This window comes from Acinonyx jubatus, chromosome C2, assembly GCF_027475565.1.
Source record: "Acinonyx jubatus isolate Ajub_Pintada_27869175 chromosome C2, VMU_Ajub_asm_v1.0, whole genome shotgun sequence".
NCBI classification, from domain to species: Eukaryota; Metazoa; Chordata; class Mammalia; order Carnivora; family Felidae; genus Acinonyx; species Acinonyx jubatus.
Genome location: NC_069384.1, coordinates 45,235,045 through 45,256,341, shown reverse-complemented (window position 1 = coordinate 45,256,341; position 21,297 = coordinate 45,235,045). Strand labels below are relative to the sequence as shown.

General features: G+C 37.3%; 1 protein-coding gene across 4 annotated transcripts in view; it reads right to left on the bottom strand.

Moving 5' to 3' along the window:
- The window catches only part of CRYBG3 (crystallin beta-gamma domain containing 3), a 128,595-nt gene that overhangs the window by 52,595 nt on the left and 54,703 nt on the right, over nucleotides 1-21,297 (bottom strand). For all 4 annotated transcript variants that reach the window (XM_027077594.2, XM_015080806.3, XM_053220714.1 and 1 more), the window contains 5 exons: nucleotides 15,799-15,935; nucleotides 14,144-14,258; nucleotides 12,980-13,015; nucleotides 10,749-10,882; nucleotides 7,292-7,418 (listed from right to left, as the gene is read on the bottom strand). In XM_027077594.2, coding sequence (XP_026933395.2) covers nucleotides 7,292-7,418; nucleotides 10,749-10,882; nucleotides 12,980-13,015; nucleotides 14,144-14,258; nucleotides 15,799-15,935 — 549 coding nt within the window. The remainder of the gene's footprint in view (nucleotides 1-7,291; nucleotides 7,419-10,748; nucleotides 10,883-12,979; nucleotides 13,016-14,143; nucleotides 14,259-15,798; nucleotides 15,936-21,297) is intronic.

The window sequence follows — 21,297 nt, the reverse complement described above, 5'->3', positions numbered from 1 at the left end:
CTCTGAGAGGCCTGAGACAATGTCAACACAGGCATCAAAGGCGAGTCCCAGGTGGACTATGCTAGATATGTGCAAAGACAGCCTATATACTACTTCCCTCAGTCTGGTCAGGGTCATATGTCTGGAAACTACTCATCCATCTTTCTTCCTGCTCCCACTTGCTAGAGAGAAGTATTTGGGATTCCAAGTATATGGGGACAGGGAGACTCAAAGAAAGCAGTGTGCCTTACAAATTAATACTCAAAAAGATAATAAATGGCCTCTGGAGCATATAATCCAATATCATGGCCCTGCCACCTGGGCAGAGGATGGGTATTGCGGCTACTACACTCCTATTTACACGCTAAACCGCATAATTAGACTGCAAGCAGTTGTAAAAATTGTAACAATGAAACTGCCAGAGCTCTTAACTTACTAGCCAAGCAACAAACCAAAATGTGCAATGCCATCTATCAAAATTGCTTGGCCTTAGATTACATGCTTGCTTCTGAGGGAGGTGTTTATGGAAAATTTAACTTGAGCAACTGCTGCCTACAGATAGGTAATGAGAGGAAAGTCCAAGAAGAGATCACGGATCAAATGAAAAAGGTTTCTCGTGTCCCAGTCCAGACCTAGAATGACTAAAAGCCTGGGGAGTTATTTGGAGGATGATTTTCAACTCTCAGGGCATTCAAAATCCTCATGGGAATTATCGTCCTAATTTTAGGAGGCTGCTTAATCTAACCTTGCTTAGCTCCCCTGGTTGTAGTCTGCCTCCAATCTCATTGAGGCCATAATTAAAGAAAAAAAAAAAAGCCACTCATGTAATGATGTTATAAAAATTTAAACCTCTAAACCAAGACGACGCTCTTTGACCCTAAATAGAGGGGTCTGAGCATCAGAGGGGGTAATGTAGTAGGGTCCCCTCCCTAAAAAAAAAAAAAAAAAAAAACTCAAGGCAACCTTGCTATTAGTGCACTTTACAACATCCCTCGCGACCTTGTAACATGAGACCACTTAATCAGACTACATGTTTGTGTGTTACCATATATGGGAGACAAAGAAGTAAAAAATACATTGAAAACTATGCCACGTGGCATTTGGGGCTCAGTTCTTTGAGGACGAGCCCAACTGAGGGGTGCCGGCAGGAATAAAGTTGCTTCCTGGAAAGAGAAGCCTCAGTGTCACAACTCTCTGTGCGACATTACTGCTAGAGAACCAAACTCTCTTCCTCTGTCCCTACTATTTCGTTGTTTGTAGATTAGTCTTAGACCTATGGAAAATGTTAGCAACTTCTGTAAGTCTAAACAATATCAATTTTCTCCTGCTTTTAATACGTTATAAATCTAATCTAAGAATAGATTTCGAGGATAAACATTCACCTTACATGAACAAGCAAAACAGTGTCAAAAACAACCAAAGCATCTATCAGAAGAAAATACATTAAAAAAAACCTCTCATTTACTACTTACTTCTCAACTTCCAAGGAATTAAAAACTTCATATCAATGGATCAAATTTCATTTGAGACTTCAGGATAAAAGAGAAAGGCTTTTTACCTGAAATGTTTATTATAATTCATAACCCATAATTGTGTTTTTAATCCCTCCTTGACAGTAAACCTTTGGAACCTGACAATATGTGTTACTTTCATTACCTTCACAAGGTTCTTAAATAAAAATGAGAGTTGGGTGAATTTATTTCACATCACTGTAACCATCCCTTCTTTTTAAAATTTTTCTTTTTTCATGTTTATTTATTTTGAGAGAGAGACAGAGCGCGAGCAGGAGAGGGACAGAGAGAAAGGGAGACACAGGATCCAAAGCAGGCTCCAGGCTCTGGGCTGTCAGCACAGAGCCCGATGCGGGGCTCAAACCCACGAACTGTGAGATCATGACCTGAGCCGAAGTCAGAACTTAACCGACTGAGTCACCCAGGCTCCCCACCATCCCTTCTTTTATTAATATAACACTTTAGCCTTAAAATACCTGTACTTGTTATCATTGAGCTCCCCTAAATCCTAATTTTATATATATACATGTAATATACATGCATATACATGCATACACATGTCTATCTTGAGAAAGATCCACCATTTTCCAGATACAAATATAAAAGTATAAAAATATACTAAAATATATATATATATATATATATATATATATATATATATATATACACATACACACACACACATAAATATATAAAATGAAGCCTTTAAATGTTCCATAAGTGATTTGCCATAAAGTCCCCAGGACAAGCCTTTCAACTGAAATATGCACAACTGGGTGGCACACCAGCAATCCTGGTTATACTGACAACACAAATTTTCACCACCCGAAGAAGCTGAACATGCCTGTTTCTTGTAACCTGTAAGTATAAAACAAGCTCAAAGTGGCTGTGAGGATACAATGTGAGGATTAGCTAAAGGAGCCCCATCTGGGTCCTGGTCAAGAAACTGGTACTAACAGTAACTTACCAAGCAGGCCCAAGAGCTCCAGGAGAGTCTATAGCAGTTCTTAATTACATGGCCCTCTCCTCCCTTACTCTGGTAACTCTGGAATGCTCCATCTCTGCTTTTACTTCTTCTGCCCCTACAACTGTTCTCTACTCCCTGTTAGGGTTGCAGGAATAGAGGAACGAGGATAAGCTGAAACGCCATGGGTCACATTATATTGGAGTAAAATGAGACAAAGACATAAAAAGACAAATACAGATATGTGTACATGTGCTGTGTTTGTGACCTTTCATTAAGAAATAACTGTGTTATGATGTTATGTACTTTACTTGAGCAATGATTTGCACAAATCCTACCGTGTGGGCTGTGCAAGAGTGAACTGAGAAGCAGGCAACAACAATGCAGCCTGGAAGCTGAGCAGAGGAGGGACCCACTGTCACAGGACCCAGTGTCAAGTATAAGAGCTGACTGCTGCCATATTCTTGTGGATTCACAAAAAAATTTCCTCATATGGATTGAGTTTGTGTCCTTCCTACTCTGTCTGCTATTCTCAGAGACCCGGCCAAGGGCCACAGGAGCCTCTTAAGTGGCATCACTCTCCTCTTTCCATCTTCTGCTTTTGTTTACTCAAGGCTTTTCTTGCCTTACAGCTTTTGCCTTCTATCTTTTTCTAAGTACCTTTCTGAGCCACTTTCCTTTTTTCACTCTCTGCATTCTTCACTCAAATCTACCAAATATACATTATCTGATCTAGTTGACAGTTACCATCAATATGGTGTCCCTACTGGGCAGAGCTCGAACTAACCCAAATCCAATCACCTGGGCTAAATCTCCTGGGGATACATGTATGAAGTGTGATATAAAACACACAAAAAACTACAAAAACCCAAACCCACAACTTCTAACTGCCTTGTTCAAGAGGAGATTGCAATAGGCACTTAAGAGTCATGTCCAGAGTAAGCATCATGAGATTTCTATGTTACTAGCATCCCTGCTTTGCCAGGTGCAATTATATAACTTTGAAAGTCACACAGATTAAAGTGGAGCTCTGTTGTTTGAGAAGAATGAATAATGATGGAATGATCTAAAATTTGTACTCCATTTTATATTTTTAAAGCACTTATATCCAAGGGAAAATCTGGATAGCTTACTCTGGTAAGCTATCTCTGGTCCAGAGATCCCCATTGTCAGAAAAAATGAACAGATGCTTTGGGACCAAAGACAAGTCTTTAAGGATTAGTAAATTGGGTGTTTTTAAATTCCATACAATCCCATAGCTGATCTGCCCTGGAGCTCTTGTGCTAAAACCCCTGGTGGGCAAAGTATTATGAGACACCAGTGGAGAATTGGTATATACATTTATTTAGGAGAAATAATGGTCTCCCCATTGCATACCACCTGGTTTCAGAGACCTGAAAAGAGGCCCCAGGTCTGAAAATCCTAACAAAAGCAAATCCAAAAGTTAAGCTAGTATAAAACTGAGGGGAAAATATCGAGGAAGCCAAGGAATAAAAATTCCTTGTTTAATCTCTGGAGTCTAAATACTCCTATATTCTTCTGGACATCTCCTTTAAAAAAAAAAAAGAAAAAAAAAAAGAAATTAACTCAAAGTCAGTATATCTGACTGCTTCATTTGGAATTAGAAACATATTTCCTTTTGTCTTCTCCAAGCACTCCAAGACACAGATCACATTATCCCTAAGGAACATGTCCAGAATTTGACCTTAGTAGATTCACAGTGTTCTACATTCTGAAGCCAGGACATTAGAAAACTGTATTGCATTATGCAACTTTTCTATCTATCTTCTTCTTTGTTTTATATTACTTTAACTTAGATCTTACATGTAGTGCATCATTCTTTCCCAGGTTAGGGACACCTGAAAATCTATATGGGGAAAAAGATGTCTCATGTCAAATCTACCTGTTAACCTATGTAGGTTACGACAACCATGAGAGCTTTAAATCTTATGTCTAACAATACTGTGTCTTAAATTTAAAATTTTTCAGAGAGAGTAGATCTTATGTCTTATCACAAGAAAAAAAAATAATAATAAAGGAGCAGGAAGAAACTTTGGGAGAAGACGGGTATGTCTGGTCTTGATGGTGGTAATGGTTTCCCCAGTGTACACATGTCTGCAAACTCATCAAGTTGTAGATGTTAAATATGTACAGCTCTTTATATGTCAACAGTGTCTCAATAAAGTAGTAAAAAAACCCAAAACTCTTCCAACTCTGCTATGTCTGAAGAATGCAAAGTATTTCATCTGAAAATATTTTAGTGAACATAAATTTAAATTATGAATGAACTGTCTGAAAGTCATGTAAATATTTATTATACATGTGTACTGGTCTGCAATGTTAGCATACATTTCTAGGTACAAATGAAATGCTAATAAGCTTTTGGTTGAATGAAATCCAGTTTTCCAAAGTTAAGGTACTTTTTTAGTGTAATCATTCTGTAACAAAAATTAAAAAAAAAAAAGGAAAATATGACATGGGCTCTACAGTAACACAGACTTGATCTCAAATAACAATTCTATACTTTGTATGACTCCTACCTGAGACCCTTAGTTTCCATTCCTATAAGATGAATATGGTAACAGTGTCTATCTTGAGGTCTTTGTGAAGATTCAGTACAAGTATGCATGTAAGGCCATTAATAAGAACTTGACAAATGTCAAGATTATAATAATATCTTTATAAGCTAACAAGTAGTCTTTTAATTGTTAAAAAACATCTTAAGAGAACAGAAGATTTTATGTCAAGGGAATTTATTTACATAAAAACTGTCGTTATTTTCGTAAACACCCCAAACTTTTGTATACAGCAGTAATCAACATGCCAATTCCTACCAGTTTTTTCCAATGTATATTATCATACTTTCTATACCAAATACCTATTATTTGGCTATATATAGTATTTATATCTTTTCACATTTTCTATTATTGGGAGATTTCAATGAGTGATTTGGGGTTTTATTCTGTTTGCTTGTTTTAGTCATAGTCATCATGAGAAGATGCCACATTCATTGTTGAACATTTCTAGGAACAGCAAGGCTTCCATTCAGCTATCTTTTTAAATAAGGAGGAAAAATATTAAAAATTATTCAACACTAGAGCAGAAGATTCTTGGACTCATGACCCATAGTTCCCTGAATGCATATGGTTGTGAAGAACTAAAATAAAAGGATGAAGGTTCTATCTTGTTTCATCTTGCTTGCCTTTTTAGAGGTCAAGAAAGGAATGGCTAAGTAGAGAAAATGCATGGACTTTGCATAATACAATTGTGGACTAAGTACCTCATAGTTATCTATCCACTGCTCAAGGAAACTCAGTGCCCAATTATCTTCAGTGGCCTGTCTTATAGGTCTTTTAGGTAGAACTGGTTTCCAACTCGTGGTCTTACTAACAAGGATCATTCATGGGGAAACACAAAAAAAGCTCCCTTGCTCCTGTGCAGCTTCCCCCTTTCTTGACTCCTCCTGCCTGACCAGGTGAATAGCCCAGACAGACAAAAACCTAAAAGGCCAGAGCATGCAACTCTTTGTGCCCATTCAAAGTTCATGTGGACACCCTTCACTTTATTATCAATTTCTTCAAAGAGGGCTTTAGAGGTCATTGCAGACAGTTAGTATTTATATGGGTAAAGTTACTTTGGGAAGAGACTGCAGAACTCCTGAATTGAAAGAAAGCATGCTCCTCTGAACATACTTAAAAATCTCCAGAGCTGGTCAGAAAAATAAGCAACATTTGATAAACACTGATCCCTACAGAACTCTCTAACATGTATCTCCTCTTCTCTGTGACCTTGACTTCTATAATGTCCAGACTTATCTCCTCCATCCCAAGCCATTTCTGGATAGAGTCACCACAAAGATCTTTCTAAATTTCTAATCTAATCTTGCTCACTGGGCATAAGATCCATCAGAGGCTCAAGGTCAAATAAAGAAAAAAAATAATAATCTGGACTCAACATGTGTATAAGGCCCTTCATTATCTGGCTTTTGCCCTCATTTCTCCCAAAGTTCTGCCTAATATCCTGACTTAATTGTATTTCCCAAACACTCCAGTTTCACTTATAAGAGGATTTCTCAACCTCTGCACTATTAACATTTTAGACCAGGTGACTCTTTGTTTTGAGAGGGCTGTCCTGTGACTTACGGAGGTTTGGCAGTATCCCTGGCATCCATGGAGTAGCTATCAGTATCAGCCCCCTTCTAGGCCTCCACAAATCACAACAATCCAAAATGTCTCCGGACACTGTCAAATGCTCCCTAAGGGTAAAATCACCTCCAGCTGAGAACCAGTGGCTCGCATCCTTGCCTTTTAATGTTAATCTCTTGCTAAAATAGCACCTACCTTTCTGATTCACTCTGTCCTGGAACCTCTCCACTTGGCTAACTCTTGAATCAGACATTTTACTCAACTGTTATCTTTTCCTCTCTACTTCCAAGTGGGAGTAACTGACCTTTTTCTGGGTACCCTGAGTACTTTGTGCTTAATCCAATCATAGCCAAATAATATCAAACACTTATATAAATGCTATTTTCTCTAGTAGACTGCCTGCTCTGCGAAAGCAAGGACTGAGTGGCCACTGTATCTCCAGTACAGTGAGCTGATACAATACAGCTCACAAAACAGGTGCTCAAAAAGTACTTATGGGATTGATGGATGAAAAGTAAACATAAGTATTCTATAATAATCATAAAGTTAAGAAAAGCAGGCAAGCCACATTAGTGGTTCAGTGTAATGCTCTCAGGTATTAGAAACATTTTATAACCTCATGTTTTATCACAACTCATGACTGATTTTCATGGATAGAAAACAGAAAATTACGAATAACAAAGCTAACTCACAGCTTGTAAGAAACGGAAAGACAAGATGGGGCCACTTAATGCTCCACAGGCATTACTGTCTTCAAAATCTCCTTCTTCAAGCAAGAATTGCTGGCCTTTAAAATGTTCTTTTTCATAGGCAACCCACCTAGAAATACAAAGGATATCCAATTAAGCCATGAATAAAAAAAAGAAAAAAGAAAAAAAAAAAAGAAAATATCCCGATAAAGCACTTAGTTGTATTATCACGATATTTTAAAAAAACAACACATTGTTTTGTTACCATTTATAAAGACAGATAAATGCTGTATGCTTCATGGATCAATAGCTTTTATAGTTTGCTGGCTTTTCCCAACAAAGGTTAACTATTGTAGAATTACAACAGAGCAAAGCTTCCTAATTGTGGTATCACATGATACTGTATCTCAATATGGTGGTGGTGGTGGGGGGGGGGGGACAGCCAATTAATGGAAAGTACAAATAGCCAATGACAAAAGTTACAGACCTATGCCGAGATTCAAAGAACCATTCTTATTTTATTGACAAAGCCCTTCTGTAATCACAGAGAATGATTACTATATTAAACATTTTTTTAGGGTTTAAATCAAAAGAACCTCTCAGTAGGCTTCGGATCTAAAACACATTACCGGTGGTTTTAACAAAGAGGAAATGCAACTGGGCTGGCATTAGCGCTGATGGCCCACACATATATGAAGGCTTCTGTAAAAATTTAGGGGTGGGCAATTTTGTTCCCACCATTTAATCAGTGGTGATAATGGGAACAGGAAGCACGGTGACACAGTATGCTCCGTGGACACAGGTTTCTTGACTTCTCATCTAAAACTGTCAGTAAAGAACACTGATAAACACCACTGGTCATTAAGCTCCTCCACAAAACTTACCTTTTTATGGAATAATTCACAGTAGCTAACGAATGTAATGTGGGCATGGATGATTCATAACACACAATGGCCTGCTTAAATCTGCCTTGAGGGGCACTGTGGTGTTACAATGGGAGCCCCTCCAATGGAGAAGATTCCAGAATGACTATTTTGGGCTCGTGGGTTGGGAACTTCTGCATTCTGGGGCTTGACAAATGAAGCTGGGTACAGCTGACTACTATTGTTTTCAAAAAATTAAAAAACTACTCCAAAAAATTGTTTCCAAAGGCATAAAATAATAGCAGTCGCTCAGCAATCATGTACATCTTCTCATTTTCTGCATGTAGGTGTGTGTATGGCAAGGGAAGAGGGGGTTCACATGAATGGGGATGAACATATTTTATATATCTTAGTGAATTTGTAATATGTACAAGAACATTATTTTATTCTTAAACTATTATGCGAAGATAAATTGCACAAGAAAGCTTTCAAAATTTTTTTTGAGTTTATTTTTGAGACACAGAGAGTGAGTGAGTGAGCTGAGGTGTGTGCGCGTGGGGTTGGGGAGGGACAGAAAGAGGGAGAGAATCCCAGGAAGTCTGCGCTGTCAGCACAAAGCTTGATGCAGGGGTTGATCTAATGAACCGTGAGTTCATGACCTGAGGCAAAATCAAGAGTCAGACACTTAACCTACTGAGCCACCCAGGAGTCCCCAAAACTTTCAAATTCTAAATGTGGCTTTCATTTATATAAATGTGGCTACTCAAAACATGCTTTTAATAAACCTGAATGGGAAAAAGAATAAAAGATATAGAAGACCTAAATATTAAAGACAGATTACTAAATTATTACATGATGACAGTTCAAAAATCTTCTCAGCTTTTTTACAATAGATTAAGTTTTGTCTAAGATTCAGTTTATATATCCATCTGGGATATTTAAAAACAGATGTTATCTGAGAAAAACGAAAAAACATCAACCTCACTTTCTCTAGATTCCTCAAGATGGGAAAGAGAGGAGTTCTTACTACCTGCAGATAAACAGTTAACAAAGGTGAAAAGTGGTAGTAACACTGAAAAACAGTGAAATCAACTGTTCAGTTTTAAATGGGGATATGACATTTTACTCCTACAGTTGTCATATGAAAAATGAAACTTGTGTATATTGTATCACAAGCCATAATGTTGTCTTGAGAGTTTTTATAGAACAATTACAAAAAAACTCAGGAAACAATGCAAATCACAATCTAGTTAATGGGAAAAACATTCAGATTCCAAAGGGAAGAAAAGGCAATAATATTTAGCAGGGTTAACAAGAAGCATATGTGTTCACAGATTAGCGAAGACTGCAAATAAATATGACACAATAAAAATTTGTTTATCCAAAACGTGTTTGTTTTTCAAGGGCTTAATAATTTTTTAATTGAAGGATAAAGAATTAAATGATTACCAATATGTCAGACTAATTATGGATATGTCCCACATATCTAATATATGGCATAGTCTCTTATGTTTCCATTTTGGCTAGTGTGGCCATCACTTGATTTACAGCCAGAAACTGCAAAGTCTAAGTCTCTAAATGTAGACCCTTGAGAGATCTAAGACCCATCATTTAACTTCTATGAATAAATATTTTAGTAGAATCTTGCTAGAATAGCATGAAGAAGTTTTATGATGTTACTGCAAATAATGAGACATGGATACTTAAAATGAACCAACATTCCAAATAAACTATCATATCAACAGAGAGACCAACAATGTTCATGGAGGAATTCTAGTACTGAGTTGACAATGGCAAATAAGCTCTGATTTTATCTGCCAGGATACAAATACAAACCCATATCCCACCAGTTCAGTCATGGATTTTCTGGGGTCCCTGCCCCATAAACCGATGACTGAGATTAGGTTACACTTAGATTTATACTTAGAGGTTCTTTGGGGGGCTTCCTCAAAAACAGTATAATGCCAGAGGGTAACCGATGTAAAAAATACTTGACTTGGGAAACCTACAACCCAGGCTACTTCTTTAATGAAGGACTCACTGGCAAGATCCTCAGCACAGAAAGTTAACGAAGATCCACAGAATAGAGAATCAAAATTGGGGCTTCCATTCATATTCAAAATTTGTAAAACAAAATATATCAATTTCTTTTATCTGAGAGAGAGAGAGAGAGCGCACAAGCAAGTGCGCAAACATGGCGAAGGGAGAGATAGAATCCCAAAATGTGGGGCTCAATCCCACAACCCTGGGTTCATGATGAGTCCAAATCAAGAGTCAGACACTGGAACAGACTGAGCCGCTGAGGCATCCCCCCCCCCAAATTTTATTTTGCAATTTTTATCTCCTGTATTGTGTTTAGCAATACCAAGTGTTTAAGTTTTAGAAACTATTTTCTACATTCAATCTATCTCAAAATCTCTAATACAATCAAGAGTTCACAGGAAAGCCATTAGTAACTATTTTTTTATTTTATAGTACCTTACAGAAAAGATGCATATTTTTAGATTAAGGCACATTCTTTTTGCTCTGCTTAGCACATTTTCTGTGATCTTCAAAAAACAGACTATTAATTGAAATATTGAAAACATAACACTCACACTCCACCGATGACACGAATTGATCCAATTCCATGAAAATCCCCGTTATTTTTTAAGAACTTAGGGACAGAATCTATGTGTTCACTAAACTCTCTGGCCTGTCCACAGAAATGAGGTTTTTCATAAATAATAACCTGGAAGATATGAAAGAAAATTACTTAACATGCTCATATTTTAGAATAGGTACAAAACTCATTTACTTAAGTGAGACTAAAAATCCCAACATGAACAGGGACACCATCCATTTTTTTGACTAATATTTATTTACAACATAGCACACTGACTGATATTCACAAGGATTTATGTGGGTTATTACCATGAAGATACCTTAATTATATGTTTCTGTCATGATTACGCTGTTCTGGTTACCCCAATCCTAGGACCATCTGACAGGGTAAATTGTCTTATAATTGACTCTTAAATTACCTAATTTTAGCTCTCTGCCTGGAATTTAACACAGGCCCACCTTGTATTTATTGACTTTCCCCTATTAGACATAAATAAAAACACTCTTGAGGTTCTAGGACATAATAATAAATTATCTACTGGATTGAGAAACAACAGCTGCTTCTTATAACATGGTGGCTGCCAGTCACTAGTAAGAAAGAGATATGCAAATTCCTGAATTTAAACATAAAACTTCCTAATAAGAAGAAATGATTGAAAAAATTATGGTGTTTTCTTTTTGTTGGTTTTTTTTTTATATTGATTCATATGGGTGGGGAGGTAAGTATAGTAGAAAACCCATTTCTAGCGTTTCATTTATTTTAAATTTGGAAGTTCTCTTCCACCATATTGGTGCTCTTTACTTCCCAAGTATGACCTGCCTGCCTTTAGTATGTGGAAATGATAATGGTGATAATGGTACTAATCTATCTACGTTCTATCACCAGGTCCTACTTGTGGCTAATGGCATACGTTGCATACAACTGGCAAAATAAGGCCCCATGCTAAAACATACTGACCAAGTTCTATCTAACTTGTTTTCAAAAATTTGTAAGATTATACAAACTGAAAAAAACCATGTAGTACAGCTCCTGTGTTCCACATATTTAATTTTCACAGGGTGATGTATTTGAAGAGATGAAGTTTTATTTGGTTTAATACTTTCTACATCTGAACACATTCAAACTAAGAAGCAGTAATTCTTTGATGAGCAAGCCGTCAACTAACACATAACAACTTGAAAATGTGACCATGTGTGATAGCTATTTCATTCATATGCCTCTACAACCTGTCAAACTGCAAATGTCCAGCCTGTCACACCTGAAGAAACTGAGACAGGAGTCACTCAGACTGTCACAGCTAATTTTGTATCTTTCAGGTCACTGGTTCGAAACCTCAGGTGCATGTTATCACAATCACCTGTAGAATTTGAAAACTTCTGACTACACCCCAGACCAAAACGATATTCTGTGAGTGGAATACAATCATAAGTATTTTTTTTTAAACTTGGATATGCATGACTCCAGCATAGAGCTAAGGTATACTATGCTCAGATACTAACTTTTAAAAGATTCCACCTATGTGATTAAGAGAATGGTGGTCAATTCCATAAGTAAGAAAGGTGAGAAATGGGAGGGTTGGAGGAGCTGTGTCTTGTTTTGCAGGACAGGAGATAGATAGATGAATCTTTGTTTCCATGCCTGCCTGTGGAAGTGCTATACGCTAGTTAAGCAGAGGTCTGGCTGAATCTTTGATCACTGCACTGGTTTTTTTCCCCCGCTCTCTTTTCACACACATTGTATAATTTCATTTCCTTTCCCCAAATAGGCTTAATCCTGGTGTCTCTACTGTTCCCTTCAGGTACTTATTTATTCTTACCAACTGATATCTGACAGGAGCTACCTACTGCTTCTTCTGATCACCCCTGATCTCCTTTCTCAGCATCACTCCCAAAAGACTGCTCAATATCTCTGCTTGAATGTCACGCTGCCACGTCCCTAGTCCCTCCCCACCAAATCAAAAATCACACCTGTCACCTTTCCACCCTGTAGTAGCTGCTCATTGGGTCTGACTAGATTGTCAGCAAGACCTCCATCCTTGCATACTGACCTCACTCTCCCCATCACAGCATGGGTCCTCAGTGACTGTTCTGTGCAGTCATTTCCCACCGCTCCCAACATCCACCAAGTATTATTAGAATATACCAGTCATCATTTTTTTACTTTAATAGTTCAAAATATGTGAAGATTAATACTGAAACTATAAAAGTCTGTTTTAAGACTTACCTTTAGGTTCATAGGCATTTCCACTTTTAGTCCACCCTTAAGATAAGAAATTTTAATATTAAAGACTTAGAATATCTGGAAGTAACTAAGTGACATATGTAGGTTATATAAACGTCTGATTAGTGAAGATTACATACCAGTCAGCTTTAAGTTGTGGTAAATTTTAAAATTTAAGTACAGAACTCTATAGCAGTCAAAACAGACTCAGACTGCTCATCGATGTAGATGGGACAAGAACTCTTCAAAATATACATTCCAGATTACAAGCAGTATAAGGAAGGAAACTGAGCTTTTTGGTCCTTAAGCACATGCAACTGATTAAAGATTTAATCCCACTGCAGAGAGTACCAAGAAATAGAGTGGAATTTCTAGATTTAAAAAATCTCCTTTGGCAGAGTAGATTTCCAAACCACTGACACTACATTTCCTCATGACAACTGCTCGGGCTTTCTAAATTAGAGTGCTTCCCCTTCCAAGTCCTATAAACACTTTTTATCATACTTACAGTCTTTGTGACATCAAGGTTGCAGAGCATAAAATGTTAACCCCTTCACAAAAACTAATTCTAGAATTTCCTGTTTTTAATGCTACTCCACATTGTGGTATTTCTTAAAATTTTGTAGGTTTTCTTGGTTTTTATTTTTTAAAAAGTACAGAGCAACCAAGAATGGTTTATCACTCACCTCACATTTAATTGAAGAGTCTGCCCTCAAATAAAAATGTTTGCAACAAAAATAAATACTGCATGCACTTATTATCTTTAAGAGAGCAACCACTGACAGATCTATTTATTATTAATGCTGTGCTCATCATTCATTACTGCAATGGAAAAGCATAATTTACTGTAAGTGGTTTTCTAATAAGCATCAAAAAAAATTCAGAACTTTATTCAAAATTTTTGTTCAATGGTACTTATAAGGAAATGGCATGCACTGTGATAAACTTAACACAAAGTAAATTCAGACATTTGTCTTCTAGAAAGCATTAAAATGTTTTCACACAGATATTCTCTATAATAAAGAAACAGAAAAATAACATATAGGTTGTTGATTCAGTAGCATACATACTCATTTCTCAAGATAGAGATGCATGAGCAATCACCATAGCTATTTAACTTTGGGCTCATGTGCATTTGGGAAAAATGCTTCTTTTTAATTTGCTTACCATCTGAAGTGGATGCAATGATTTAATTTCTGTTGCAGAAATCTCAAAGAGTCCATGGTCTTCCTCCAAAACTGTAGCTTGTCCCTTAAAATTAATATCTGGGTAGGCAAGCCAACTAAATAAGAAATGAATGGTTAAAGTATAATAAGGATACTATTGTCTTGTAAGAGTTAAAAGTAAAAAGGCCTATCAAAAAAAAAAAAAAGGCAAAAACCCAAAACAAAAAAACCTTTGTGGCAAAATTACAACTAGTAAAACATATTCGAAATGAGTTCACTAGAGAGCATATAACAAGAATTAATGTGTTATTAAGTACTCAACATTCAAACACTGTCTTATAAGTCTATTTATTATATGTTTTCCAAGCAGTAAGCATTACTTTTCTTAGAATTTTCCAATATTTAAAAGGTGTGACACCTTTGATTCAAGCAGAATTGGAAAAAAAAAAAAAAACATTGTTTTCTTTTTTTAAAGTGGGGCAACCAGAGGTGGGATTCTACAAGGCATTTTACATTTTTTTTTCATTTAAGGCATTTTACATCTTTGACCCACATTTTTAGACTCAATAATCAGTTCATTTGCCTGCCTCAGGAACAGCATTTGACATGAGATTCCCAAAAGACCCACTACCTTCTACCTAAACTTGATAGGCACAGACATCTCATGGACAGGGTCAATTACTGGGTCTGCCCAAGAGTTTTAATCTACGGTTGGGAGACATGAAGAAAGATGTCCTACAGTGACCCCCAACTTCTACATCAACCATCATCAGAGCAGATGAAAAGAGTGAAAGACAGAAAAGGAACCTGTGTTGAATTGGTATCACAGAATTGTCATTCGAACTCATCTGGAAACTATGAGCTCATCTGGAAACTAAACTCAGGGTTTGGTGTGCCTGGGTGGCTCAGCCAATTACGCATCCAACTTCGGTTCAGGTCACGGTTTGTGGGTTCAAGCCCCACATCAGGCTCTGTGCTGACAGCTCAGAGTCTAGAGCCCGCTTCAGATTATGTGTCTCCCTCTCTCTCTGCCCCTACCCCACTCTCACTCTGTCTCTCTCTCCAAATAAATAAATACACTAAAAAAATTTAAAAACAAATAAATAAATTCAGGCTCAAAGTAGCACCGACAGTCTGAAAGATACCTTCAGAATCACAAAGGTTTGGCATCAGACCCATGCCCACCAGCTGGTAGCCTGAGACAAATAATATAATTTCCTCATTTATAAAATGAATATCTCCACCTGCCTTGCAGGAATAGTAATAAACAAAAAAGCACCATGGGTCCAGCCCTGTGGAGGCACTCAATAACTACTGGCACTGAGACACTCTTGAAATAGTTCAAACTCCAGATTTTTAGGTCAGGGACATGTTTTTATTTCTCAATCTCAAAATTTGGTGGGTGAAAAGATGATGGATGAATCTATCAAGAACTATGTCTGAGAATCTCCATCTGTTCCTAGGAGTTCTACGTCAAAGACTTAACTGGATCCAGAGGAAGACAAAATCTGTTCAAATCCCCTCAATAGTCTTTCTTGAGTATCCAGGAGCATAAACTAAAACCTCACAGAAATGTATGTCACCTACTAAAATATGAAATAAAAAGTTAACTTTGGTGGCCATCAATCACTGTAATAAAAAGAAACTGATACATACACTCCTGACTTCACAGTGAAGGACACAGATTTAGGGATATTCAGCTCTTCCAAATTGGGGATGGCTCGCTGTATATGGATAGGACAATATTCTAGGTCAGACTGTGGGCAAAGTTCTATCTCTGGAATGCTGCAATCCTGAAAAAAAGAAAAAAAAAGGCTTTGAAATCATCTGGAGACACACACAATCCAGCATTCTCAATACCCTGGACATGCAATTACAATTATTCTCATTGTTCAGTTGAATTTCTTCTCAAAAACAGCACAAAGGAAATACTGTTTCATTTTACCAGTTTTAAAAATGAATTATTCTAAGAAGTTACATTGATGACATGAAAATTATAAAAATTAATTGAGAAAGTATTACTTTTTTTTTTGCTTGGTTTTTATTTTTTTTCATAGTTTTTAAGTTTATTTACTTATTTTGAGAGAGACAGAGAGCAAACAAGGAAGGGGCAGGGAGAAAGGGAGAGAGAGAATCCCAAGCAGACTCCATACTGTTAGCATGAAGCCCAATGTGGGGCTCGAACTCACGAACCATGGGATGATGACCAGAGCCAAAACCAAGAGTCGGACGCCCTATATAGTTTTTAAAAGTCTTGTTCTATTAAGCAATCAACGTTTAGTTACCAAACTATGTGAGTGCCAGAAGTCTTTAAGCCTTCCTTCTCAGAAGCATAACAAAGCCATGAGGAGGAAGGGAGTTAAGTAAAAGCTGATCTCATGGGGGATATAAAAAATAAATAACAGAGAGGCACAGTACTCTCTCAGTGTGTTATCTAATTTACATTGACAAAAGTAGGAATTAGAAGTGAGGGTAAAGGAAGTCTGTTTTCCTACTTGTGGGATTCTATTTATTTTCTTTAGTACAAGATGGTTTGAAGAAGAAAGGCATTATAAAATTTGACCCTACACTCCATCACATACTCACTGCCACCATCTCCTGTCAAACCTTCCTTTAAAATTTCCCTTAACGTGTATCTCTTATCTATTCCCACTGTCAAGGACTTTAATCAAGGCCAAGACATCAATTATGGGCCTATTCCACCAGTCAGGTATGAACCACATTATATACAGCTAGGCTTGTTAGAACACCGCTTTCCTCATGACACTCCTTGGCTCAAGACCCAAGCACATCAAATTTACATGTATTTGCCTTCCTACAACACAGCACCAACACAGTAACCCACAGGAACTCCATACAACTCTTCAGTCATACTGGTATCCATGCTAATCCCCCTCTCTTTTTTCATATGGTCTAAGTTTTATAAATGTTTTCCCCAAGGCAACTAAACAGGAAATTTTCTGTATTCTTACTTATGAAAATCATCTAATCGTCAGGTTGTAAGTCAAAAAAGACCTCATCTTTTCTTTGGGAATCAAAACTACAATTATTTTTCCCTCCTCTGAAATTAAAGATGTGCTTCTGTCTGAACACACTAACTCAGTAATCATGAGTGCTTAATTATACAATTCAAAATTTCAGTAGCAAAATTCTCACCTAGGACATTGTGAAATTCAAGTGATTATGCTTTAATGAAACAGGTAAATGAGTAACAGGGGTGATATTTATCAGGCTGAAAATTCTATTTTTTATTATAATTAGTTTTGCAATTTTTAACTCCAATTTTCTGATTTTTTAACCTTTCTGCAAACTGAGTTTTATTATTAATCATTCTTATCAATATGCACAAGTACATTAATACATCTTATTTTCAGAAAGCTAGTTCTGAAATGCAATAAAGAAGCATAACCTAAAATATCCTTTGAAGTATAAAATTATTTTTTGAAATTTCATTTTACTTTTTTTTGTTTTTTTTGAGAGGGAGAGAGTGAGCAGGGGAGAAGGGGCAGAAGGGAAGCGGGGGAGAGGGAGAGTGCCAAAAGTCTTTAAGCCTTCCTTCTCAGAAGCATAACAAAGCCATGAGGAGGCCTTCACTCAGTGTGGAGCCCAATGCAGGGCGTGATTCCATGGCCCTGGGATCATGACCTGGGGTGAAATCAAGAGTTGGATACTCAACTGACTGAGCCACCCAGGCACACCTCAAATTTCATTTCAAAAAATAGCCAGAAATGTCCACAACAGTCACCTGTCAATCTTCAAAGTTTTTGTTTGCTATTAATAATAGAGTTCTATTAACATTATTTGAAATGCTGCCCTATTAATGTTCCCCTAGGGACATAAGGTACAGTAACAGAATACATAACTAAGTGTCTCACACAAATAAGTTTCCTCTGCATTGTGTTATACAAACAATGCTTGGGTGGTGTACTTTAAAAGGGAAAAAGCTACAAGGCACTTGAGTCCACCACAACAAAGAAGGAAACAGCATAATGGAAAAAGTGTGATGATGACTAAAAAATGGAAAATAAACAAAAAGAACGCTTACGTTCTCAACTCTCTTTGCCAGAGGACCAGGTTTTTCTCTAGTTAAATGAAAAAGATTTCAATAGTTAAGTTTCACCTTCTTTATGGGGGCTATTCTCACAGAAATAAGGTCTCTTGCAAGACTTGCACAATTCTTGATGGATGGAGGCAGTAACACTAACAACTGAATGGTACTTTCTAGTAATCTAGTGACAATGAACAGTTTATTCTTAGTAAAGTTTGTATGGCTTCCCCCCCGCCCCAAATTTTCTACTCATGATATACTTTTGATGAAATTTGCAAGCTTAGACTATTAAAGCATTCTGTAGGAATGGAGACAAAACTATAGGAGAGAAACAGGGTAGGAATGGATTACAGTTAACAAAAACAATAAGAAAATCTAACTGACTCCACCTCACATAAAATACCATCAGTACCTGATCTAACATCTGATCTCTCTCTTCTCAGTAAATTAGTGAGGACAAAACCAAAGTAACTTCTGACCAAGAAAAATGTTATTCCTTTAAAAAAATATTAAATGCACAGTAAACAGTAACTTGCAATATTAATTTCTAATATTTGCAATGCTACCTCACTCCTAATTATTTCTGGGAGCAAAGATGACTTTGAGCAGAACCTACACCTGCTGATAACTGATGATGTCCTTTGCATCTATTCATAGCGAAGTGAAGACATCATGAAGTATTATCTTTAAAGAACACAAGTTTTGACTGCTCAGATTAGAGCAAATAAAAGAGAACGAAATAAGATAAAGTTAGTACTAGGCTTAAGCCTAGGTAAATCTGGAATGGTAACAATCCCCATGACAATGAAGCTATCAATAGGCAAGATTTTGACAAGGTTGGAGAAAGGAAGCAGTTTGATGCCTGATTCTTATTTTGTAAAATATTTAGAACAATGCTAATGCCTTTTCCATTTGATGCTCAATAGTTTTATTTTCCTTCCTCATTGAAAGGTGCTAGTCTGTTCAAGACATGAGTGCACTAACACTGCAATTTAAAACATGACTCCAGGGGCTCCTGGGTGTCTTGGTCAGTTGAGCGTCTGACTTTGGCTCAGGTCATGGTCTTGAGGTTCGTGGGTTCGTGTCCCTTGTCGGGCTCAGTGCTGACAGCTCGAAACCTAGAGTCTGCTTCAGATTCTGTGTCTCCCTCTCTCTCTGCCCCTCTTCTGCTTGCACTCTGTCTCTCTCTCTCTCTCAAAAATCAATAAACATTAAAAATAAAAAAAAAATTTTTTTATTTTTTTTTTCAACGTTTATTTATTTTTGGGACAGAGAGAGACAGAGCATGAACGGGGGAGGGGCAGAGAGAGAGGGAGACACAGAATCGGAAACAGGCTCCAGGCTCTGAGCCATCAGCCCAGAGCCCGACGCGGGGCTCGAACTCACAGAATGCGAGATCGTGACCTGGCTGAAGTCAGACGCTTAACCGATTGCGCCACCCAGGCGCCCAAAAATAAAATTTAAAAAATAAATTTTTATTAATTTTATTAAATTTTATTAAAAAATAAACATTAAAACTAAAACTTAAAAAAAGGCTCCAAGCACTCGAAGAAGGAAGAAATGCAAGCATCACTTACTCTTTCTCTTAATATAATCTAAGCAAATGGTGGATGCGCAAATACACATTTATATATCCATATTCAACAGAACTGAGTTTTTTGCTTGATTTTATTGTGGTTTGTTTTGTGGTGAGAAGGCTGCTGTTTTCAACAACTTACCTTTTTTTCTCCACTAGGCTTGGCACGATGCCTGACATTCTCGCTCTCTCTCTCTCTCTCTCTCTCTCACACACACACACACACACACACCTGAAGGTATTTAAATCTTAGAAGATTATACCTACACACTATTCATTTCAATCAATTTCTAGTGAGTTAGCTAATTAAATGAGCACTCAGATGCCACTTGCTGAGCTGACCTGCTTGCAGTTAAGGTTTTCAGTGCAAACAAACACCCTGGATGCTGCAGCCGTCAATCTCCTTGTGGTACCAACATTCACATCCTTATTTAACACAAGTGGCTCTGCCAAGGACTTCCTCACATCTCCACCCACCCACTGCTTTACTCTCTCAGGATTCCAATCAGGTGCCACCTCCTCCAGGGGAGTACCTCTTCTTTGTGCATCCTGAGGGCCCTGAAGAGCGTTCTCAATTCATATGCTTACGTGACTCAGATGTCCCTCCCCTAGACTTGCAGCAATCTCAAGCATGAGATCATATCTCACTTGTATTTCCATTTCCCGTGTTCATCACAGTATCGGATCCAAAAGCAAAACAGGTATTTGTGAAGATACAGGCTTGTTTGCAGTTTTCCAGGAAGTATTAATTCACATAAAATTTTTGCAGATACCCCTTTCATGGAGACTTTTTTCTGGAAGCTATGTTTCCTTCCTCTGTATGCCATTTGCAGCTATCAAGAGTTTAATAACATTGACCCAAATCACTATTATAGGATCCACCTGAATTTACATTTTTAAGCACATAAACAAAATCTCCGTAACTTGAAAAATATATATATATATATTCATGACTGTCATATGATTGTAATAAATCATGCACTATTTTAATGCTGAAGGGACTCTTAAGAATGCCCTGGAGAAATAAATCTGTCCTTATCTGAGATCTCTCCTAACCACTAATTCGCCTCTCCTCTAAACCAACACAAAATGTTTTATTATACTGGGAGACCTTCCTCATGTGAGTATTAAATAGTATTTTCTAAACAGAAAATAAAAGAGGAACACACCTTACCTTCCTCTCTCCACCCTTCCTTCTCTGATTTCCTAAACACTCATATGCACACACTCACACACACACTCCTACACTCAGGGGTAGAGATCTATACTAAAAAAAAAGATATTTGGAAATATCGGCTCTTTTCCTAAAGACTCCTGGATGATGTATTCCTACTACTATTAAAAATATATGTATGGGGGCACCTGGGTTGCCCAGTCGGTTAAGCGTCCAACTTCAGTTCAGGTCATTATCTCATGGCTCTTGAATTTGAGCTCTGCATCAGGCTCTGTACTGACAGTTCAGAGCCTAGAACCTGCTTTGGATTCTGTGTGTCTCTCTTTCTTCCCCTCCCTAGCTCGTGCTCTCTCGATT